The sequence below is a fragment of the Xenopus laevis genome, chromosome 8S (genome assembly GCF_017654675.1).
Source record: "Xenopus laevis strain J_2021 chromosome 8S, Xenopus_laevis_v10.1, whole genome shotgun sequence".
NCBI classification, from domain to species: Eukaryota; Metazoa; Chordata; class Amphibia; order Anura; family Pipidae; genus Xenopus; species Xenopus laevis.
Genome location: NC_054386.1, coordinates 87,438,253 through 87,463,167, shown reverse-complemented (window position 1 = coordinate 87,463,167; position 24,915 = coordinate 87,438,253). Strand labels below are relative to the sequence as shown.

General features: G+C 43.6%; 1 protein-coding gene across 1 annotated transcript; it reads right to left on the bottom strand.

The window, feature by feature from the left end:
• Positions 1-2,025: 2,025 nt before the first annotated feature.
• On the bottom strand, positions 2,026-16,974 carry myh13.S (myosin, heavy chain 13, skeletal muscle S homeolog). Its single transcript, XM_018233379.2, has 41 exons — positions 16,916-16,974; positions 15,920-15,958; positions 15,326-15,541; positions 14,771-14,914; positions 14,379-14,535; positions 13,357-13,384; positions 12,852-12,966; positions 11,862-11,954; positions 11,708-11,771; positions 11,526-11,624; positions 11,166-11,269; positions 10,941-11,079; positions 10,738-10,856; positions 10,515-10,664; positions 10,259-10,429; positions 9,859-10,165; positions 9,695-9,771; positions 9,522-9,609; positions 9,279-9,396; positions 8,738-8,861; positions 8,288-8,424; positions 7,943-8,198; positions 7,627-7,869; positions 7,366-7,542; positions 7,140-7,285; positions 6,964-7,054; positions 6,485-6,874; positions 6,074-6,200; positions 5,769-5,887; positions 5,403-5,599; positions 5,139-5,322; positions 4,867-5,032; positions 4,654-4,778; positions 4,253-4,561; positions 3,870-4,073; positions 3,650-3,775; positions 3,384-3,554; positions 3,085-3,189; positions 2,907-3,002; positions 2,333-2,464; positions 2,026-2,172 (listed from the first exon to the last, which is right to left on the bottom strand). The coding sequence occupies exons 3-41, from the start codon at positions 15,527-15,529 to the stop codon at positions 2,155-2,157; spliced, it is 5,820 nt and encodes a 1,939-aa protein (XP_018088868.1). The 5' UTR covers positions 15,530-15,541; positions 15,920-15,958; positions 16,916-16,974; the 3' UTR covers positions 2,026-2,154.
• Positions 16,975-24,915: the final 7,941 nt, after the last annotated feature.

The following is a 24,915-nucleotide window of genomic DNA, read 5'->3' as shown; positions in this document are numbered from 1 at the left end:
GGTATGAGATTAAGGGAAGAGTTGGATTGCACAAAGGCAAATTGGACACCAGGGAACTGTAGGGGGCACACAGGCACAGCAATAGTAGAGCTGGGAAAGGGTGAACTTTGTACGGAGCAACTAGGGTTCAATGCCAAACTGGTTTGTTGTGTTGCCCCTCCCTCGTTGCTTGTGCCGGGGCCACAGCTGTTTCCCAGTCAGTTCCCTGAACTTGTGCAGAAGGAAGAGCTTGAGTGAGATGGAAGCAGCTGCCTGTTTGTTTGCCTTTGCTGCTACTTGCCCTAGGCTCACTCACAGCCTATTCTTGCTCTCTCTGCACACACTACACACTATTCCTTCAGTGGCCCCTGCCTTTCTCGAGGCCTCTGTACAGCAGTTCTCTATCAAGAAGCTGCTGCTAATGACCCCCTGCACTGGTGCCACCTGTATCTTCCTTACTGCCTGTGTCACCTTCATATCTGCCAGGGAGCCCTTGCCTTAATGTTGGAGCTGTGACCTGTGGCCCTTGTGCTGCTGTACAGCTACAACTCTCACATGCCTTTGGCTGTTGGTGGGTACAGGGGGTGTACTGGAGGGGATGTGGCTTGGGGAACATTAATGCAAAGTGTCCTCATCTTGTGCTAAAGGGAGATGTGATGCTATGATTGGGGTACAAGGGCTCTTGGCCTCTCTTCCATATTCCTGCCAATGCCAGTTCCTTCCACTAGAAGAGAATAACAGCCTCATCCATCAGGAAGCCATATTGTATACATGTGCCTGTTTAGTTGGCTTGTCTATGGCTGCCCCTTCCCCAGATAATGTATTTGCCATTGTAACAAATGATAACCAACAGGGAGTTGTTGAATGGGTGCAGACATTTTTTTTCCCCTGTTAGCTTCATGGAGCTGCTGCTGCTGGGAATTGTAGTCCTATAACAGCTAGGGTTGTCAGGCTGAATAACAGTGATTCTTCTCACCAGCAAGAGCATAGCTTTTCTGCATTGCCCAGGCCTCTCTAATTTAAATGGACCCCCCTGCCACTTTGGGGGAGTGAGAGTACCCAGTCTGGCAGAAGACCTGATGCTCCTTGCTATTTCCCCATTTGCCCTTTATAACTTCTATGGCTCCTTCCATTTGTGGAGGGTCCATTAGCTGCTGGTGACAGCTGGGGGGGGGCACTGGGAGAGGCTTCATCATATTCTGGTGCTGACAGCTCTGGGCTGGGGGGCAGATCCTCCCATTTGACTTAGTGAAGGAAGTTGCAGGAAGGTTCTTGGTATTTGGGAAATATTTTGGCAGGTTTGTCAGCTGTTGCCCCCCCCCCATGAGGAACATAAAAGTGTGGAAATATTTTCAGTAAGGAGCAGCCGGCTGGAACCCGTCTCTTTAAGAAGTGTGGCATATTAAGCATCATAACCTTATGCCCCGAGAGAGTTGACAGGAGATGGAGTTATCCCCTGCTATATCCCTGCCGTTAGTGCTCTCAATAGGGAGCAGCCCTCCTGCAAATGGGTGGTCCTTTGTTATTAAAGGACAAGGATGCAGCGCTTACCTGCACGTAAAATGCACAAAGCACTTCATTTTTATGCCTACAATGGATCTCCAGCTCTGAATTAATATGTTGTCCTGCTATTTTCATTAAATAAAAGTGTTTTTTCCTGACCTGCCTTCTGCCTTGCTCAGTGCATTCACCTATTGCTCACAGAGCTTTTGGGCAGCCAATCAGAGGGGTGAGTGAAACATGACTACCGGTTCCAGAGAGGGTTTCCGTGTGGAACAGTTATGTGCTTTAGTGATTCCTGTACAAACCTTGTATCATTAGGTACAGTAGGTAGAGTATCACAGGCTACTGGCGTAACACAGCCCGGCTACAACATAGTGCCATCCTGGCATCAGGTCTTGCCACTTCTATATCAGGTACAATTTTGAATTGCAGTGTGTTGCTTTAATGTGATGCACTAAATGAGTCAGTGTGCCAGTGTATATGATCCATGGTACACAGATACACCCAAATTCCAGGAGTAATGGTAAGTGCCAGAGATGTGAGTTTCCAGTTAAATGCACATTTATTGTACAAACAAACCAAGAAGAGACCAAGATGCAAATGATGGAAAGAAATCAATGGCGGAAACCTGCACTTTGTGTTCCTCCCAGGCACCTGTATTCCAGGTCGGATTTACTCATTTTCTCCTTTCTGTAAGAAAAAACAAAATAGTCCCATCAGGGTGATGGTGCATTCCTGCAGGAGCAACCATTCAGCCGAATATGCCAGCTGCCACCAATAAACATTCCTTAATGCAGCACAGTGGAGTATATGGGATCCAGAACCTAATCTGTTCCTCATGTTACGTTACCTTTCCAATGTCCCGACTCTTAGCTCTCAGCTTGTTAACCTGAGATTCGGCAATATCAGCCCTCTCCTCCGCTTCCTCCAGCTCGTGCTGCACCTTCCTGAAGCGGGACATGTAGGCGTTGGCCTGCTCCTCCTTAATATTGAGAGAGAATTGGAATTGGGAACTGACATCTTTTACCCAGCATTCCTAACAGCTCCTGGCGGATGCTACCCCTTGGTTTCTAATAAGGCTTACAGTACAAAGGGGGTACTGTGTGAAGTATCAATGTTTCCCTCTATATTTCCCCTTTAATGAAAGTGCAAGGGTTGCTGGAAGCTTCCAGGAAGAGTTGGGTATAGGGATTTCTTCAGGGGACTTGGCTGTGCAGATACTTAGCTGTGCATGATCAGGCACAGACTTTCCTACTATAAAAATGAGAGGACTACGCAATTTAGGGGCAGTGATACCGCTCCCCATTAATAAATGAGTCTCTTGATTCTAACCAGCAGGAGTAGAAAACTGGATCTTCCCCTTGGTAACAAATGTATAGATACTGTATTTCACACTGTCTGAACTTGGCATAATATAAACATACCGACTCCTCAGCCTGCCTCTTGTAGGCCTTGACCTTCAGCTGCAGTTTGTCCACCAGATCCTGCAGTCTCAGCACATTCTTCCTGTCTTCCTCAGTCTGTTGGGGGAATCAGAAGGAGTGTAAATTGCTTTGGTAGGTGGGCTACAAACCCAGTACTGGAAAAGGAATTCAGTGGTACCTGGTAGGTCAGTTCTTTCACTCGTCGCTCATACTTCCGCACTCCTTTGATACCATCTGAGCCGCGCTTCTGTTCAGCATCCAGTTCATTCTCTAGCTCACGAACCTATGATATTGATTATTATTAGCGAGCCTTAGGAAAGGAAATCTGTGATATTTTTTTCTATGGTTAGTCTACTGGCACAAATAAAAACTGGGAAAGAAATCAGCCCACCTTTGCATTACTGTACATGCCTGAGCCCCAGATTAAGCTTTCAGACCTAATACACTATTGCACATATTTGATATAAACAGACTTACCCGAGCCTCCAGTTTCTGGAGCTGCTTTTTGCCTCCCTTCATTGCCAGCTGCTCAGCTTCATCCAAGCGGTGCTGTAGGTCCTTCACGGTCTGTTCCAAGTTCTTCTTCATTCTCTCTAAGTGGGCGCTGGTGTCTTGCTCCTTCTTCAGCTCCTCTGCCATCATGGCAGCCTACAATACCATCATTAGTTTAGAGAGAGGTTGTGCTTTGCCAAAAGTCAGTACCAGGTTTGGCAATGTAGAGGTATGCGAGCAGAAATCCTTACATCTGTGATGGCTTTTTTGGCTTTCTCCTCTGCGTTCCGAGCCTCCTGAACGGTCTCCTCAACCTCACCCTGCAACTGAACCATGTCACTCTCCAGCTTCTTCTTGGTATTTAGGAGACTTGTGTTCTGAAGGGGGAAATAAAGGACACATTTTGTAAATGGTGCATTTTATTACCTAAAAACATTTGGAGTGCTCAGCCATGGCACTGAAAGATCATACCTGTGAGTGCAAGAGTTGAACACGTTCACTTGCATCTAGAAGTTCCTGCTCTGCCACCTTGCGAGATCTCTCTGTCTGTTCCAGAACTGACCGCATCTCCTCAATCTCAGCCTGCTGTAGGTTTGTTCTGCGTTCTACCACAGCCAGCTGCTCCTTCATATCGTCTTGGGCCCTGATTGCATCATCTAACTGAAGCTGTGTGTCCTTTAAGGTAAAATGGGGGCTTTATTATCTTTACTAATCAAAGTAGAACCACGTGACTAAAGGAGCTAGTGAAAGTATCCTGCTCTGTACTGAACACATGCTTTCTTATTTCTAGCTGTTTATAGTTACATTTTTGATTATACTGTACTTTCATTTCATGATAGACTTGTCAGTTGTACCTTAAGCTGTGCCTGCACGTTTCTCAGCTGCTTTTGTGCCTCAGTAGCCTGGCGGTTAGCATGACCCAATTGGATTTCCATCTCATTCAAGTCACCTTCCATCTTCTTTTTGAGTCTCAAAGCATCATTTCTGCTTCTGATCTCAGAGTCCAATGTGCTCTGCATGGTGTCAATGACCCTTTGGGTGTTTCTCTTCAGCTGCTCAATCTCTTCGTCCTTCTCTGCAATCTTGCGGTCTACCTCTGATTTCACTTGGTTCAGCTCCAGCTGGATACGCAGGATCTTGGCTTCCTCATGCTCAAGAGATCCCTATGTGAGCAAATGAAATACATCCTACATTAAACAAAGGACACCCATCAAAGGACACCTAAGTGTGAAAGTTAAGCAGAAGACATTCTTGCCTCAGCTTCCTCCAGAGCAGCTTGCAGGTCTCCCCTCTCTTGTTCCACCTGCTTCTTAGCTTTCTCCAGCTCATGTATATTTTTTACTGTCTCTCCCATTTGCTCAGTCAGATCTGAGATTTCCTCTAAAGTAAAGAAAAGTGCAATGCGTTTATATTGCTATAATGGCCAAGCAACAGAAATAAATGGGCTCTTCTAACATCCCAAACATACGTTGCAAGTTCTTGTTCTCCCTTTTCATGGTTTCGAGATGTTCCAGGGCCTCCTCATAAGCATTCTTCATCTTGAAGATCTCGGTGCTTAGTAAACGGGCTTCTTTTTGGGCTGCTTCCAACTCAGATTGGCCTTCCTCGTATTTTTGCTTCCATTCTACAAGCACCTGTACAAGAGTGGAGAATTAAATGTGCCACTGGCCTGGGAGTTCATTTCAATGTTTATGTAATAATTCACATTTCTTAGTCGCAGAAGGAATGTCTTTCACTTACTTTATCAAAGTTCCTCTGCTTCTTATCTAGAGCAGCAGCTACACTGTTGGCTCTCTCCACATCCACCATTAGATCCTCCACTTCACCCTGGAGCCTTTGTTTGGTCTTCTCCAAGGAGGCACATTTGGAGTTCACGGCCTCCACCTGCTCCTCTGCTTCCTGCAAGCGCTGGGCAAGTTTCTTCCTGAGAAAAGATTTACACAATATTTAATTCAATTTTTTCATTCTACATTTCTGAGACTTATTTGTTCTTCAGAATCATACTTGGCCTCCTCTAGCTCCTCTGTGCGTTGGATGGCATCTGTCTCATATTTTGTTCTCCACTGGGCAACCTCACTATTTGCCTTAGACAAGGAGCGTTGAAGCTCAGCCTTTGCTTCTTGCTCCTCTTCATATTGCTCACGGAGCAAGTCACAGTCATGGCGTGAAGACTGTAGGGCATGTGCCAGAGCATTTTTGGCCTGTGAATATTGTAACAAAGATATTTATTATTTACTCTTAAGTCTTTTATTTTATGTTGTCTGCATTTCAAGAATACCTGCTGCTTATTGTACGGAAATAAGTTTGCAAATCTATTCCTCCAGGAAATCAAAATGGTTATTGTTAGAAGGTCATTTAAAAAAAGCTTACTTTAGATTCCTCCTCCAGCTGCCTCTTCAGTTCCTCAGTCTGCTGCGTAAAGGCCTGCTTTCCTCTACTCAACTGCGAGATTAGAGACTCCTTCTCTTCTAGCTGACGGGACTGCTCACCTATGGTAATATTTATACCAGATCACTTTAACATGAGGTAATGTGAACATTTTTCTATAAAATGATTATATACACTTAAAATGTCCCTGAAGAACTTTATATATTGTGCAGTCTAGTGATTAAAGCACAAGGTACTGTTGGCTACAGGCAGTTGGTCTTTTATTGTAATGGGGTGAACATGCGTACCATTCTCAGTCTGCAACCTGGCCTTCTGCCCGGTGAGGTCATTAATAATACGTTGGTGCTCATCATCTTTTGACTTTATCTCACTGAGTTGGTCTTCAAGCATACGGCTCACCTTTTCAATGTTGGCCTTTTGGATACAAATAACCATGTTAGAACTGGAATTATTTTACAGGGCTCTAGGCGCAAGTGAAAGCGCACTAAGGGCTGCAAGAGCGCCTACATGCCTCCCCCTCGCTTTTCCCTTTTGAATATTATACAGCCTAACACAGGCCGTACTCGATTTGTATTTCACTCCACAGGTCTCTGCACTCCAAAATGGAAAGAAGAGTGCTGCGGCTATTGCAGACTTTTTACTTTTTAAATGTGCCCTCAAGTCTTATGCCTAACAAAGCAACTCTGTTTTTCCAGTACCTTTGATTTGGAGACATTCTCTAAGTTACTTGCAAGGTCATCAATTTCCATCTTTAGTTCACTCTTCTCTTTCTCTAGCTTCTGTTTTACTCTCTGCAGGTTATCAAGTTGTTCCCCCAGTTCAGCAACGCTATCTGCGTGCTTCTTGCGCAGAGCAGCAGCAGTGGCTTCGTGTTGAAGAGTGGATTCTTCCAGGTCCCGTCTCACTTTCTGGAATTCAGCTTCACGTTTCTTGTTCATCTCAATCTGAGCAGATGTTGCACCTCCAGCCTCTTCCAGCCTTTCACTGATCTCTTCAAGTTCCCTGGATAGATCAGATCTTTGTTTTTCTACTTTAGCACGGGCAGCCCGCTCAGCTTCAATCTCCTCCTCAACTTCCTCTATACGAGCCTAGAAAAAAGGAGAAATATATTAATGAAAGAAAGAGAAATCATTTTGCGCAATTTAAGTTATAACACTGTTCTACCAATTCTACATACCTGAAGTTCCTTGATTTTCTTCTGCAGCTGGGATGCCAGTGTCTGCTCATCTTCAATCCTTGACTGAAGCTGACTCATTTCAAAGTCTTTTCTGGGTAAAAGGAGAGGGTTTTATGCAAATCAAGTGCTTAGAAGTTGAGCTATCTAATGATGATTTTTAGACAAAGGGCACTCACTTTTTGAGTTTTTCGTCTGTTTGCTGTTTGTCATTTTCAAGATCCATAATTGTCTCCTGGGCCAACTTTAGATCCCCTTCCAGCTTCCTCTTGGCTCTCTCAAGGTCGAGACGAAGTTTCTTCTCTTGCTCCAGGGAACCTTCCAGCTGTTGATTTACAAAATGAGAAGTTCAGCAGTAATTTTTTTGCAGTAATTTCATGAATTCTAATTATTATGTGCACTTACATCATCTACTTGCTGCTCCAACTTAGTTTTAGCCTTTGAGAGAGAATTGACTTTATCCTCTTCAGCCTGAAGGTCATCAAGTGTTTGTTGATGTGCCTCTTGAAGGGCTTTCTTCTCTTTTGCAATCTTTGAGATGTTATCATCAAGAGCAGACATTTCCTCTGTAAGGTTTTTAACCTGTATGCGTTGATGGAAAGCTGATCAATGATTTTTACTTTTTATAACGGAACCCTGTTTGGAGAGCATTCCTGATCCACTTACCTTGTTTTCAGTGGCATGCTTTTCCTTTTCCACTTTAGCTAAGGTCAGCTCCAAATCATCAATGTCTTTCTTCAGCTCAGAGCATTCATCCTCCAGTTTTCTCTTCTTGGCAGTTAGCTCGGCATTGCTTTCCTCCTCATCCTCAAGCCTCTCAGTCAGCTCCTTAATCTTGGCTTCCAAATTAATTTTGTTTTTGATGAGACCTTCACATCTCTCTTCTGAGTCAGCTAGGTTCTCAAATTCCTGAAAAGGACATCTATTAGGTGGCCTTGTCGCAACACAACATATTACTTACCTCTACTAATTGTCCACTTACAGATTGACACTGCAGCTGTAGATCATTCTTCTCCTGTAGAAGAGCAACCATTTTCTCCTCCAATTCTTTCTTTCTTGCTTCTGACTTAGCCAGAGCTTCCTTGGTTTTATCAAACTCCACTTTTATATTTGCCATTTCCTTTTCAGTCTCTGCACTCTTCAGGAGAGGTTTAATTTTGAAGTATAACTTCATCCATGGCCAGTGCTTCACATTCATGAAAGCCCTGATGTTATACTGGATAACATATATGGCATCTCTGTCCAACAGCAGTGTAGATAAAAATTAGAAAAATAGAAATATATTTAAAAATACATCACACATACACATATGTAATTGTTGCAATACCTTCTCTCCACCATTTTCTTGAATTCCACCCTCATTAGGAATCCTCGGCACAAAGCCTGGGTCTTTGTTATAATTTCTGCCAACTTGTCATCTCTCATTTCTTCCAGAACACCCAAAAGGCCAGCTTTAAAGAAAACCTATTCAAAATAAATCACATATTTAATGGAACTAGCAGACAGGCCCGGATTTGTGGTGAGGCCTCAAAGGCCCAGGCCTAGGGTCGCAAAATTTTAGGGGGCGGCATGCCACCCAGCCGCATCCCTAGGGAGCACTAAGGACTCAAAGTTCCCCAGTGTTCCGGAGCTTGACAGCGTGCACGGTGGAAGGGTTGCACACAGTAATTGTTCAGCGCTAGGACCATGCGACGGGGGGGGGGGGGCATGCTATGAAATCCGGCCCTGCTAGCAGAGCACTGCAGAATATCTAAATAGATAAAGAATAACAGTGTACCTTGGTGTGTCCAAATCTGTACTGAGTATGATCAACATCAATAGAAGCCAACAATTTCTCAGCTGCCTTCTTGCTGTCGATAAATTGCCCCTCTGGGATTGCATTGGCATTTAGGATTTTGTATCTGTATCAAAAGTCCCAAAATATATTTTAGTTAAACAGTTACCATAGAATGTTGTTATAGCCTCCGATTGCTTATGAAGAGCAACTGATTCAGTGTCAGACTGGCCCATCGGGATACCAGGAAAACTCCCGGTGGGCCAAGGTGTCAGTGGGCCTCTTGCTTCTAACCTTTGGCCTGTTTCATGGTCATTCTCTATTTCTTTATGGGAATAAAGAGGCTTTATAATGGAAGAAAAGAGTATAGTATGTAGAGAAAAGAGAGTAGGAGAATAAAGAGGTTGAGTGAGGAGAGGAGGTTTATTAGTTTGGAAAGTGGGCCCTCAACCTAAGGTTTTCTGGTGGGCCCCTGGTATCCCAGTCCGACACTGAACTGATTTATCTGGGGTAAAGCAAACTCAAGCACTGAATTTTGAATTACCGTTGCTTAAAATCTGCATAAAGAATTCTGCTTGGGAATCCCTTTCTGCAGATCCTGATACCCTCCAGTACACCGTTACATCTCAGCTGGTGAATGATGAGATGATTTTCCATGATCCCTGAGGGAAAAAAACACCATATTCAGGCCAGTGTCAAGTATTAAAACATTTGCACAGCCCAGTAAATATGTTTGTACATTTGTATTCCCATTGTATCAGTATAATAACATTCTTGTGTACTTTACCAGGAGTCTTGGTCTCATTGGGAATCAGGCAACGCACAAAGTGAGGGTGAGTGCTCCTCAGATTAGTCATCAGCTTATTTAAATTTTCCTGTACGAAGAGTGATAAGTACATGGATGAAGTGGGCAGAAATGTTTCCATTATGATAAAGCATAATTATGGTATCAATACTAACTCTGAAGAGTGCAGACACAGTCTGGAAAGATGAGCCTTTCTTCTTTTTTCCACTCTTTCCACCACCCTCTGCAGCAGCTTAATAGTAAGATAGTAATTAAAATGGGTTATTTTCTACAACAAAGGAATAAAATCCCAAGGGAGTTTGTAAAACAGAATAATTACCATCAGTTCCAGCGTAGGAGGAGTACAGGAAGGACAGGAGTTTAACAGGAGACTTCTGGAACAGCCCCACAACTGTCTCGTTCAGTGGGTCCTTGTTCTTTTCCAACCAGCCGCAGATGTTGTAGTCCACAGTACCGGCATAGTGCACCAGAGAGAAATGAGCCTCAGCTTTGCCTTTGGCTGGCTTTGGTTTCTCAAAGTTCTTGCACTTGCCCAAGTGCTGGTCGTACAATTTGTTTTTGAAGGAGGTGTCGGTGGCCTTGGGGAACATGCACTCCTCTTCAAGGATGGAGAAAATACCCATGGGCTGCAAATAACAAAAGGCAGAATCGTGAGTTTTAGGACCTTGTCGGGAGTTTTAGGACCCTGTGGGTTTTGCTTAAAGGCCACAGACACCCACCTTTTCAATTAGCTCAATACAGGCAGCGAGATCCATGCCAAAGTCAATAAATTCCCAATCAATGCCTTCCTTCTTGTATTCTTCCTGTTCCAGGACGAACATGTGGTGGTTGAAGAACTGTTGGAGCTTCTCATTGGTGAAGTTGATGCAGAGCTGCTCCAAGCTGTTTAACTGGAAATATACAATATGGATTGGTAAGCCAATGGTTTTTCTACTGGGTAATGGCACAGGCTACATATCATCTCCAATTACTTACATCAAAGATTTCAAACCCAGCGATATCCAACACACCAATGAAGTACTGTCGTGGCAATTTGGTGTCCAACTGTTGGTTGATACGAGTGACCATCCACAAGAAGAGCTTCTCATATACAGACTTGCTGAGGGCACCAATGGAATTGTACACCTAAGGAGAAGGGCTATTAGTTTTCTGAGAATTTTTAACATCATGTGATGCTTACTCTGTTTGTTTCCCTTACCTGTTGGACAGTTTGTCCTTTTGTGACAAACTCATTTCCAACCTTTACCCTTGGGTAGCAAAGAGCTTTCAACAAATCAGCTGAATTCAGTCCCATCAAGTAACCGATTTTGTCAGCAACTGCAAAGTTGGATGTAAGCACATTATTGATGCATGCTAAAGAATGAATCTATGACAAAGATAGAGCTTGCTTATGTCATGTACCTTCTGTGCCATCGGGCTCAGCTTGTTCCTCTCTCTGCTTTTGCTTAAATTTCATGTTTCCTTTGTGCATGACTGCTCCAGTCATCTTATATATGCCCATCTTTTCATCATGGTTGAATCCCAGGATATCTATGGCACTCTGTGAATACAGACAGAAATACGTGTGCATTCAGTCCTACAACTATTCATTAGCATTCTAATTAGCTCATGGATATTGCTACTTACATCAGTTGCCATCAACTCTTCTTCATCATCAATACTCTTTACTGAAATTTCACCTTGGCTGATAAAAGAATAGTCGTACGGGTTGGTGGTCAGAAGGAGCATCTCTAAATACCAGAACAAAGTAAAGCAGAAATTTAGGTAATTACTGTTTTATTAACAGCAGAAAACATAGATAGAGAATAATGAATGTTTAGGGTGGCTTTGCTTCCCCAAACATAAATAAAGTTCTAAGTTCTCCAGTGGAAAGCCATCTATCGGAAGCCCTTAAAACAACGTCCTCCTCCCCTAGCAGAAAACACCATAATTCTTCTGGGTTCACTGATGTTGAAACTAATAGGTAATGCTAAAGAGAGGAATTACCAACAATCTCTGGTTTCTTGTTTGTCAGGATCTGGTAGAAAATGTGGTAGCTTCTCTCCGCTGAGAGCTGGAATGTTACTCTGGATTTTTCCAGGAGATCTGTAAAAGTAAATGATCAGGTACCAGTGGGCTAAATAAAAGTTCTGAGTGACATTCATACACATGAATAAACAGGAGCTTACACGTTTCAATATCAGCAGAAGACAGTTTTCCTGTGGTTCCAAATTGAATTCTGATGAATTTACCCTGTGGATCAGGATAGTGGAAAGGTAAGTTAGTACAAATGACACTATCAGAGAAGAGAACAAATAGGAGAGGAGAATCTTTTCAACTTACAAAGCGAGAGGAGTTGTCATTTCTCACAGTCTTGGCATTACCAAAGGCCTCAAGCAGAGGGTTAGCCTGGATGATTTGATCCTCCAGTGTCCCCTGCAAGCATTAATGTACAAAGAATATAATGTAGGGTTATCTTGGGTTCAAAAATATAATAATAGCTGATATATATATATATATATATATATATATATATATATATATATGACTTTCTTCTTAGCCAATGTCCATGAAATCATAAAAAGCAACAGAGTGTTAGACTGGATCTCCAAGGATCCACCAGGAGCGGTAAGTACTATATTGTATAGGTGCTATATGGGTGTATGGTGGAGGTAGCGGTAACCAAACACTGGGTAAGCTGCCCATCCAGAGTCGATCAGCCTGTGTATGTACTTTGTTGCTTGGCCTCTCCACCCAGTTATCAACTGAGCAGGTTGACTGACTATTGCATCTGATTATTAATGTGGCTTTCTAACAATCCGTGAGTGATTCTATCAATATATGGTTTATATTAAAGGAGAAGTAAACACCTTATTGAAAAAAACCCTATCCCCTACCCTACATAGACCCCCCTCCCTCCTCCACCCCAGTCTAGCTGCTACACCGGGCAAATGCCCCTAACTCACCCATACTTACCCATTGGTGCAGATTCACAGCATCGGAGTTCACGGCAGCCATCTTCTTCTTTGGTAATCTTCGTTCTTCTGCTGGCGCAATTTCCGTGACTTTCTGCGCATGCGCAGTTGACACAAACTTGAAGACTGCTCCAGCTGCGCATGTGCCGATATGAAACTTACTTCCCCGATGAAGACCGTAGAGGAAAAGATGGCTGCCATAAACTCTGATGCTGTGAATAGGTCTCTTGCTAATATAGAAGGTAGCTTACAACTGCAGGCACTTCAGACATATTAAAGAAATAGGTGTAGAAAGCAGTAACAGGGCCAAGCACTGAGCATAGGAAAGTCAGGTCACTGGTGTTCTCCCCTATGATACCTGCAGTTTGTTGATTGATTCCTTCTTCTTTCCAGGGTCGCCAATAGCTGCAATTGTTGCAAAGTACTGGATGACACGCTTGGTGTTCACAGTCTTTCCAGCCCCGGATTCTCCGCTAATGAGAGATGGAAGACAAAATATTAATTAAAAGTAAAAATTGGGGCAGCATATATAAGAGGTCAGAATGCAGAGTGCAATCTGTCATTTTTGGTTATATTTCTTTTTTGCACTATGCATTCTGCATTTCATGTACTGCCGCAGGTCTCTGCACTCTCTAGCAAGCACTAATACCCTGGGCAAGTTGCACTCCCCAAATTGCGATGAATCTCTGAGAGCAGAGACCGCTGACCATTATAAATGACACTATAATCTATGTCTTTTCCTGTCTGTATATTCTGCTAACGCTAATTCTATATTCATAATTCTATTAAATAGAAAAGTCTAGTCCAACTTTCTATATAATGGGCAGCCTCCAAGCAAACTGAGTGTTTCCCATAACACTTACGTGATCAAGATTGACTGGTTTTCACGATCTGAAAAAAGATGGAATAATGTAGCATTAATGAAATACGCAATTATAAATCTCAAGACTGGGGATCCAGTGGCAATGTCAGTGTTGCTATAAATAAATGTTGCTCTGATTCATTATAAGTCCTGTGTGGAATGACTATTTGACCTACAAATTGGACTGCGCCCAGTCATATATATAGTGAATAAAGTACCCCCTCTTGTAAAATATAAGGATATTATAAGTTACCAAGGAGTTTGAAAGAGTTCCGAAGGCCGAGTGTTTTTATACAGGTCATGAAACTCCAAGGTAACTTCTAATATCCTCATATTTTACTACTGGGGGTACTTTATTTATTATAATACAGAAATATATATATATATATATGAATATATTTTAAATGATATCCTTATAAATGGTGACTAGTCATGTCATCAGTTATAAATGGTGAGTAGTGATGTCATTTTTGTCCTATGACTCACTAAAACTTGTGTATTATAATAAATAAAGTACCCCTTGTTGGAAAATATGAGGATATTAGAAGTCACCACAGAGTTCCAAGACCTGTATAAAAACACGAGGCCAAACTCCTTGGTGACTTATAATATCCTTATATTTTACAATAGGGGATACTTTATTCACTATATATATATATATATAGATATATAGATATACTGTATATTGTTTCAATTAAAAATCAAATGCATTCTGGATAAAGATGGTGTTCCCCATTCCCAGTAATAAGATAATAGTACTGCAGAAGTGCTGCTGCCTGGCACCAGAATACTTTAGGTTGGTGTCTGTCCCATGCCAGATTATTCTCTGCCTTAGTAGTCAAGATTTTGCTGCTCTGTTACTGGCAGCCTGCTGATTGGAGGAAAGTTCTGGCCAATCAAGATGCCATTTGCATGAGACATGAAGAACATACTGAGGTTAAAAAGGGCAGAAGCAGTTCAGTTTATATCAACATTACTAGTAGTGAGTGCCTGCTTGGCATCAGCAGCGGATACTGGAGGTACCTTGCAACATGAACTGATAAGCGTTATCAGAGATGGAGAAGATGTGGGGTGGAGCTTCTTGGCGCTTCTTTCCTCTGTAACCAGCTACAACCTCTGGGTTGTACACTGGCAGCCACTTGTAGGGGTTCACAGTGACACAGAAAAGGCCAGAGTAGGTCTGAAAGGGAACAGTATAATATGAGTTTATGGCACAATACTGGCACTGGGGGTGGGGAGCATTTGTACACGTGAGGGTATGCAGTAGTCTGCACCTATAAGCTATAGCTTAAGTGGAAATAAATAGTACAAAAACACTATTGAGCGGAAAATTAGAATTGGCCAGCAGGTGCCTGAAAGAAGGACAAAGCCCAGTGAGGGGGAATGGTCTGCCCCGTGTCATGCAAGCGACTCACATAGATCATCCAGGCTGCATAACGCTCTTTGAGGTTGTACAGCACCGAGGCCTCGTTCAGGTGGGTCAGCATGGCCATGTCTTCAATTTTATCAAACTTAGGGGGGTTTTGGGGAAAAACTTGTTCTTCCTTGACTGTAACGGTCTAAAATAGAGAAAAAAAATGTCACATTAATATCCCTAATGCTTTTGGCAAAAAGGGTTTTATAAAAGGAAAGAATTTCTGAAATGTGAACTCTATATCACAACTATGCCCTTTATATTCAGTACATTACTTACTGTATATAACACTCTGCCCTTTAGTGGCTAGCACAGGATACTGGAGACTGTGAATCAGGATCAAATTGAGGCATTCTATATAAGACTCTTTATAAGACTCTCCTGCACACTTTCTTCTCATGAATATATATGAATATAATATATATATAAATAAAACAGACTACGGAGTTACCTTATCATCCACCGTATTGACTGTAACTTTGCCTCTCCTGCGCACTATCCTCTCATGAATATATATGAACATAATATATATAAATAAAACAGCCTAAAGCATTACCTTATCATCCACCGTATTGACGGTAACTTTGCTGCTGTCGCGGGAGGCAATGGTTCCCTTCACATACAGTTCCTTGTCATCATGAACAAAGCAGGAATTCTTTGCATCAAACGGCTTGTTCTGAGCCTCCAATCTCTCCTTCTCAGGCTTGCGTAAGAAGGGCGCCGCCAACCCAAACACCGACATCTCTGCGTCTGACGCCATGGCTGCTGCTCACTGCCACAGAGAAATAAAATCAGTTGATAGCTTGATGCATTTGATATATCTGCCTTGGCTATATTCCCTGCCTGCTCCAAAGGCATCATCATACCCTGTTTTCTGTGAAATTCTCTTATTGCCTTTGGTCCCACTTAGGGTTGCCACCTTTTCCTGAAAAAAATAACGGCCTTCATATATTCTTTATGTTTTTTCCTATTAATAATATTGGCATCAAGCATTATTTTTACCGGCCAGGTGGCAACCCCAGTCCCACTACCTCAGCAACTGGTGCTAAAACTGCGCAACAAAGGCTTGGCACAGTGCAGCCATGAAGCCAGTCCCCAGTCTGGAAATCTCTAGCCTATATGTTCAGCTGAAAAAGCAACTAGCACCTACCTCTTGTCTCCCAAGTACAAGGAAGAAAACCCCACAGACCTGCAACAGAAAAGCAGACAGCAGCCTTGAGAACTGTCAGATGGTCACAGAACCAAGGAAAGGGCAAAGTGGGCACTCTTTAAGGCCTTAGGGTACAGATTCTGTGGAACTGTGGAATTGCCCCCACAGCAATCCAAAGCTGTGAATTTTGGGGGGACTTGCCTAAATTGCAATAAGAACATCATTTGTATTTAGATGGGACAGACATAAGGCCGTATGGGGAAATAAGACGGAGTTCTTTAGGTACCGTAGATAGGAGAAGGGACAGACTAGATTTCACAGACTAGATGAGACAGACATAAGGCATTATTGGGGGGGTAAGTCTGAGCTCTTTAGGTAGATAGGGGAAGGGACAGACTAGATGGGACAGACATAGGAATTACTGGGGTTGGATTATAAGACTGATGTCTTTAGGTAGATAGGAGAAGGGACAGACTAGATGGGACAGACATAGGAATTACTGGGGTGGGATTATAAGCCTGAGATCTTTAGGTAGATAGGAGAAGGGACAGACTAGATGGGACAGACATAAGACAGTACTTAGAAATAAGCCCAAGTTCATTAGGGAGGAAATGTCTTCATGTTGCTATAGGGGGGTACATTCAGTCCATACTCCACCAGAAGGGCAGTTGGGGGCTAGTACTACAGTACCATCACACCACATCATCATGCATCCCTATAAAATAATGTGTGTGTGTGGGATATGTGCACTTGATCCCTGTGGGTGGCAGACGAATAAGAGTCATCGATAAGGGATTAGTACAAATGAAGGCTAAGTAGGTTCATGCACAAATGGTTCGGTGGATAGGTATCAATATTTCTCTAATAAAAGCATCATGTAGATCTGCCATGAAATCTGCATTAGTGGACAATGGTGAAGGGACACCCCAAATGGCGTGAGGGAGAGCTGTTAGTGGGAGCATGCACCTCATGGGTGGGGAAGGCAGACAGACTCACCGAGCAGAGGACACCTTGTGAGTGTCTGGGCAGGCTCCCTCCTGGTTATATAGGTCTGTCCCTTCTACGTAGGAAATCCTTTTGTTACAGGCATGACAATGGAATCCCATTCTTCTTTGTGTTTGTTCTATTTTTATCCCTTCTTGCATGGCTTTAATGCCCACAGACATTCAGGATGATTTTGTCACGCTCTTTAAGGAGGGGGTGCACGTTAGCTATGGAGAGAGGATTTTATAGGACATACCAAGGAGATGGCAATTATTTCTGGATCTCCGATGCTGCTCATATCCCAGAGGGAACGTCACACACAATAAAATAAAGTCAGGCTGTCTTAGTGTTCTCTTGCCCGACTAGACTGGCAGCACGCAGGGACTTGCTGTCATTATTGGTGCCAAGGTCATAGGGCACCTCAGTGCCACACTGGAATTATTCCCAAAGCCCCCAAGAACAACATTCTATAAAAATAATGTCAGCAAATAAGCCAGGGAGGTCAACATGCAAGACTTCAGGAGCCCCTGGAGGCAAAACACTTGTGGCCCAGGCCGGTGTGAGTAAAAACTTGCCCCTTAATACTGGCCCTAAAATGTTGGATGCAGAGAAAGAGAGAGAGAGAGAGAGAGAGAGAGAGAGAGAGAGAAATAATTGACACGGCACTCACTTCATATGATGCAAAAGTTGAGATGTATTAAAAGCAGATTCCTGACCCAAATCGTAGAACGTTTCGAACTGTTCAGTAATGACATACAAATTGGTACAGTCCTTTTTAAGGTGCAAAATAGGAAATCAATAAAGGAATATGACATCACCATCCGATTTTAACCCATTAATTAACATCATTAGTATCACCTATTTACCTCACCTCCATTACCATGTCCTGACATAGGAAACAAAGAAAAGAGGGAAAAACATTGGACTTTTTACAAAAAAACATACAAGTCATAATCTTTGTTTAACTCATTGGGCGCCAGTGAATTAAACTGATGGATCCACCACACTTCTCTCTTCCTTAATGCCAACTCACGGTCCCCTCCCTGTCTAAGAGGAGGGATCTCATCTAATACCATATACTGTACTGAGGGCCACTATTAGAAATCATGGGCCCCATACAACAAAACTTTTGGGGCCCCCTGGGCCCCACCCACCCCGGCCACTCCACACAACAGTTAAAAGACCACACAAGCATCAGTGCTAAAAAAGGTAACCCCCCCACACACAAGTTATAAAAAGTTATTGATGGTCAGGGCCCCCTTATAAGTTAAAAAAACTGTGGTGCCAGAGCCCCTCTTAAAAGTTTTTTTAAAAAATGGTGGTCAGGGCCCCCCTACAAGTTAAAAAAAATAATTGGTGACTAGGGCCCCCCTATAAGTTAAAAAAAAAACATTGGCGCCAGGGCCCCCCGTTACTAGAAAATAAAATTGGGGCCCCAATGAAAATCTTTTTTAAAAAAACATTGGCGGCAGGGCACCCCTTATAATTTAAAAAAAAAATTGGGGATCCAAAGAAAATTTTTAAAAAAAACATTGGCACCAGGACCCCCCCTTACAAGTTAAAAAAAAATTGTGGCCCCAAAGAATATTTTTTTAAAAAAAACATTGGTGGCAGGGGCCTATAGCATATTAAAATAATTGGTCGTCAGGGGATTAAAAAAAATACAAAAACACAAATTGGTGTTCAGTAGAATTGAACTCATGGCTTCAACTTCGCCTCCTTTCGTGACTTTGGGTCTTTTCGCCGCTTCAGGACTTAAATTTTGGCTGTTTTTGTGACTTCGGGTCTTTTCGCCACTTCGGGAGTTCGGCTTCGGGTCTTTTCGCTGCTTCGGGACTTTGGCTGTTCGGCTTTTCGTCACTTCCGCATTTTGGCTGTTCGGGACTTCGGAAATGGCCGCACGGCACTTGTACCCCTGTCCCCCCCTGATGTCGGCCCTGACTGTACTTAACATTGAAAACTATATGCCCCTTCTCTATGTAATGCTTAGAAACTGACAGTTTGGTATTGCCCCTTCTAATAGTGGATCTATGTTGTAATATACGTGTCTTTATCTGCAAAGTGGTCTCACCAACATAGATGAGGCCACATGGACAGACAAGAGTGTATACCACAAATTTCGATATCGAAATCGATATCGAAAATAGCCCTTTAAGCGTAAATATTTGTGTCCAGTCTGAAGATGTTGGACGGCCGCTCTTTTATTCACACAGCAACACTGACTACATGATAGACAGGGAAATATTCACAATGACTTAGGTCCGATATACCTCCGTACCGGCCCCAGAAGCACTACAATGTGTTCATCATATGGAGGGGAAAAAAATTTGCTGTGGGGTCCAGCAATATCTAATTACACCAATGCTTTCTATACAGGGGGGCATGTGCTTAGGGTGGCAGCTACACAGGATGGCCATTGGGTATCTATACAGAAAAACATCCTATCCCTTCACGACTATGGCTAAATCAGGCGATAGAGCTAGTGGGCATGTGCCAATTGGGTAGGAGAGGGGACAGGCAAGGGGTAATGCCATGTGGTTATATGAAGACAAGCAGGAATGATGGTGTAGAAAGCAGCCGTGGTACATACACATGTAACTAGTGTCTGTTCATGTTGTGCTGAATTCTGGGGAGCACAAATAGGAGGTACAGCTTCAATAATGCTAGTGCCCATTGCAGCTCTAAACTGCCCCCCCCCCAGTCTGATACTGGTGCCAAGTGGACAGTCCCTATGTGAGCATCAGAGGAACACACACCAGCTCAGAGAAGGCAGAACAGATGCCGGTGCCTATGCCCTTGCCAGAGGAGAGGAAAGAGGCCACTTTTAGCCGCCCTTTATTGCTGGTAATTCCATCCCTGAGTGTTGCTTTCTTCCCCCACCCCACCCCACTCACTGACATTAAAAGGAATTCCAGGCGTCTTGAGGAGACAGATGATCTGGGGCAATAGAGGTGACAATGAATGGCATATGAACTCTATTCTTAGTGGCACAAGCACAAAATAGATACAGGGCTTGAGCTTTCCTACACGGGGCCCCGGGGAGACAAAGGTATTATAGTATAGACAGGCACAACAATACACATAGTGGCACATTCACTAAGATTCGTAGTTGCGCCAGAGTCCTCTTCGCCGCACTTCGCTAGGCGTATTTTCGCCAGCGCTACGCAAATTCACTAAAATCCGAAGTTGCGCTCAGGGGAAGCGTAAGGTTGCAAAGTTGCGCTAGCGTTAATTCGCCAAGCAAAGCAAAGTTACGCTAGCGATGCTTAATTTGCATACGGCGCCAAATTGAATTTACAATGGAGGTAAATGTAGCATTACTACACAAGCCTGGGAAACCTTCAAAACAGCAAATAAAATGTTATTTTGCCCTACACATGTGCCCACTGTATAGTTAAGGTGCCATGAGTTAGGAAATGTAGGGGGGAAGGAGGGTAGCCCCAAAAACTTTTTTGATCTTTTTCAGCCTATCACCCATAAAAAAAGAAAAAATGCCATTGTTCTATGGGACTTAGAATTTTTTTTAACTTTTTTTGAAGCAATCCCTATCTACTCTATTGCACTTCGCCTGGTCTGAGGTGGAGAAGGAAGTCTGGCGTAAAAGGTAGCGTTCAGAATAATTTGCGCGTCAGTGAATTTGCGTAGTTGCGCAAATTCACCAGGCGTAAGGGTGCGAAGTAACACTAGCAAATTTACGCTAGCGTCCCTTAGTGAATCGGCGAATTAACGAAATAGCGCTACGCTGGCGAATTCACGCTAGCATTAGGTGCCTCGTCGTTTAGTGAATTTGCCCCATAGAGTCAATAGTGTAATAATGTGCATTGTGAAATAAAAGGATAAGAGAATACAACATAAAGGCAGAGAGATACACAAACATAAATATATATATATACACACACACGCACATTTCTTCTCTGCTCCCTTCCTTCCCCGTGTCCTACTCTACTTCTATATACTCACTAACCCCATACTGTGTACCTCTATTATATAATTACACCTTGTTACCCCCAACCCCACCTCCTCTCTAACCCATCACTCATATACTTATACCTTATTAGCCCCTATTCTCACATTCTCTCTACCCCATCACTCATATGCTTACACCTTGTTACCCCCAACCCCACCTCCTCTCTACCCCCATCACTCTTATACTTACACCTTGTTACCCCCAACCCCACCTACTCTCTACCCCCATCACTCATATTCTTACACCTTGTTACCCCTTATCCCACCAGTCACTGTATATGTGGGGGTCAGTTGGTTGTGTGGGGGCCTATGGAAGGTTGCACAATGACACCCAGTAATGCAGGCACTGAATGGAGATGTGTTTTAAGATGTACCTGTTCCAGGGCTAACAGGTGGGATATCTGCTGTGGGAAGTGCTATTTATATATGGAATAGATCTGTGTAGGTCCAAGCTCCGCTGCAGCCCTTGTGTCCCTCAGGAATGGCAAGGTCAGCTAGGGGGGTCACACTTGTGAGAAGAAGGGACTTTACATGCTGACAGCTGCTTGACATAAGTCTTCAGTGGGGAGAGGGTTAAGATAATAATGACTTTACTGTGGTTGACCTGGGAGGAAGGTTCTGACACCCCGTGTCCCACCAGCAGAGCTGGCCAAGGCCAAGGGAAGGGTGTAGTGAACACCTGTCCTGACCAAACAGAGGGAAAGGCAGGGGACAGATAGAATTGCACATATTCCAGTGCAGATATAAAGCTGTACAAGTTGAGGTTCAAGTTGAGGCTGCCTTTGGGGCCTAGAGCAAAAGAGTCTCAATGGGGGCCCATTATTTTGGGAACTACATTAGTTTGGCCTCTAGCCTTTTAGCTGTTATTCCTTTACAACTCCCAGCACCCACAACTGGGAACTGTACTTCAACAATGGGTGAGTGGCCAGAGGCTGGCTACTGCAACCAACTTGTCCAACCTACTGTCCCCATCACACCATCCTGCTATCATCTTGCTTTACCCTTTCCTTCTTTACCTGCTGCTACCACCTTTCCCTAGTGTTACCATCTTACCCTTCTGCACCAACTACCCCCACTCTTCCCACGTACAAGTGAAGCGCTGCAGGGTACTGACTGCTCCTAAGCACACAGCTCTGGTGTGGTCTGCAGCACATGGGTCCCCAATGCCCGTAACCAGCCTAAAGAAATAAGGGCTGAGTGGGCAGGGTAGAAGATGGGTGCCTGTGATCGGGGGGGGGGGTTGCTGAATCATGAAGTCACAATGGATCAGGGCCAGATGGGAAAAGCTGAATAGCCGCCAGGTTGGAAAGGCAGTGTTGGAGGGAGTTCCCTGGGTGCCAATCAGAAGGTATCTCAGGAAGGAGAATTTGGCTCCTGGTCAGTCTGTGCAGCCCCAACACAAGAGCCATTGATAGCTCCTTATTAACATCTGTCATGTTCTTGGCCAGAAACCCGGAATTTCTGCACCCTAGTCCGCTGATCCAGGGCATCCCTGTAGGAAGCATTCCATTCATATTGGATCAGGTTCAGCTCTGCTCGTGTGGGACTTATTATTCTCTGTCAGTTCTCACTGTCATTTCCCTCCACAGACATTTCACTGAGACATATTGAAGCGGGATGCACGGGGAATGCACCAGAGCTACATTTAGGTACATAAATATTTGGACAGAGACAATTTTTTTCTAATTTTGGTTCTGTTCATTACCACAATGAATTTTAAATGAAACAACTCAGATGCAGTTGAACTCAGTTTCAGTGGGTTGAACAAAAAGATTGCATAAAAATGTGTGGAACTTAAGCATTTTTTAAACATAATCACTTCATTTCAGGGGCTCAAAAGCAATTGGACAGTTGACTCAAAGGCTATGTCATGGACAGGTGTGGGCAATTCATTTATTATGGCTTGTATGTGGAAGATTTTGCTGTGAACAGACAACATGTCGTCAAAGGAGCTCTCCATGCAGGTGAAACAAGCCATCCTTAAGCTGCAAAAACAGAAAAAAAAAAACATCCAAGAAGTTGCTACAATATTAGGAGTGGCAAAATCAACAGTTTGGTATATCCCGAGAAAGAAAGAAAGCACTGGTGAACTCAGCAACGCAAAAAGACCTGGACATCCATGGAAGACAACAGTGGTGGATGATCGCAGAATTTACATGATGAAGCAAACCCCCTTCACAACAGCCAAACAAGTGAACAACACTCTCCAGGAGGTAGGATAAGAAGAAGAGAGAAGAATGCATGAAAGTAAATACAGAGGGTGCACTGCAAGGTGCAAGCCACTCATAAGCCTCAAGAATAGAAGATTGGACTTTGCTAAAAAAAAAAAAACATCTAAAAAAGCCAAAAAACATTCTTTGGACAGATGAAACCAAGATCAACCTCTACCAGAATGATGGCAAGAAAAAAATATGGAGGAGGCGTGGAACAGCTCATGATCCAAAGCATAGTACATGATGTATAAAACATTTGGGAGGCAGTGTGATGGCTTGGGCTGTAATGGCTGCCAGTGGCACTGGGACACTAGTGTTTATCCATCATGTGACACAGGACAGAAGCACAAGAATGAATTCTGAGCTGTTCAGAGACACTGTCTGCTCAAATCCAGCTAAATGCAGTCAAATTGATTGTGAGGTGTTTCATAATGAGCCAAAACATACAGCCAAAGCAACCCAGGAGTTTATTAAAGCAAAGAAGTGGAATATTCTTGAATGGCCAAGTCACCTGATCTGAACCCAATTGAGCTGCATTTCACTTGTTGAAGACTAAACTTGGGACAGAATGGCCCAAAACAAACAGTAACCAGCAGAGTCACTAGAGGGGGGGTGGGCCCTGGTGCTTGACGCACAGCTTGGCCGGGCATCGCCCCCCTCCATACGGACGCATTTGTCAGTGGCGCACGGGCTGCCGGGGGGGCCCTGAGGGGGTGCGGGCCCAACCCGCTCGCACCCCCTACTCCCCCGGTAGTTCCGCCACTGACAGTAACTGAAAGCCGCTGCAGTAAAGGCCTGGCAGAGCATTAAAAATTAGGAAACCCAGAATCTGGTGATGTCCATGAGTTCAAGACTTCAGACTGTCATTGCCAGCAAAGGGTTTTCAACCAAGTATTAGAAATGAACATTTTATTTTCAGTTTTTTAATTTGTTCAATTACTTTGGGCCCCTCAAATGAAGTGATTGTGTTAAAAAAAGGCTTTAGTTTGTCACATTTTTATGCAATCTTTTTGTTCAACCCACTGAATTAAAGCTGAAAGTCTGCAGTTCAACTGCATCTGAGTTATTTAAAATTCATTGTGATAATGTACCAAACCAAAATTAGAAAAAAAAGTTGTCTCTGTCCAAATATTTATGGACCTAACTGTAATCTAATTTGAGGGGATAACTGATCATGACCAATATGCAGAATAGTAACATTTTAATATTAAAGGATCACAGTGCACATTATTGTCTGTAGTTCCTTGTACCTCCTTCTGCTGCCAGCAGCTTCTGGGGCTGCACTTTAACAACCGCTACAGGTTGGGTAGAAATTATATAAAGTGTTAATGGTGCTAGTGTCCCCATCCTGCCCTACTGTCCCCCTTCCTGCCCTACAATCCCCATCCTGCCCTACAAGGCCAAGTAGTAATACCATTCAAGGCAATACCACTTGACCTGGTACCCTGCCAACTCACCATCTTCTCTTCCTCCACAGCTACTACCCTTCCATCTCAGCTTTTACTTGCTTGCTCCTCCATGTGCAGACTGGATCTGTGTTCCATTCCCCGTACTGTACCCTAGGCAGTTGCCTGCTCCTAGTTCTGGTCCTCCTAATTCTTTGCCCTACTGTCTGTTTTGTCCTACAGTCTCCATTTGGCCCTACTGTCCCCATCCTGTCTACCTGTTGCCAACACTCATGATCTACTGCCACAAGTACTGGCTCTACCAAGGCTAATTGCCTCTGTATTGCTCTACTGTCACCGTATTGTCCTGCAGTCTTCCACCATGCTGTGCCATCTACACGTAGCTCAGCTGTCTTCCCACTATTTGCCCTGCTGCTATGCCTAATGA

Coding starts and splice junctions, on each gene's coding strand:
- myh13.S (XM_018233379.2), bottom strand. CDS start 15,529: ATGGCGTCAGACGCAGAGATGTCGGTGTTTGGGTTGGCGGCGCCCTTC. Junction 7,870..7,942: donor TACAGCTGCAGTGTCAATCT/GTAAGTGGACAA, acceptor TGTCCTTTTCAG/GAATTTGAGAACCTAGCTGA. Junction 5,033..5,138: donor AGCAGAGGAACTTTGATAAA/GTAAGTGAAAGA, acceptor ACTCTTGTACAG/GTGCTTGTAGAATGGAAGCA.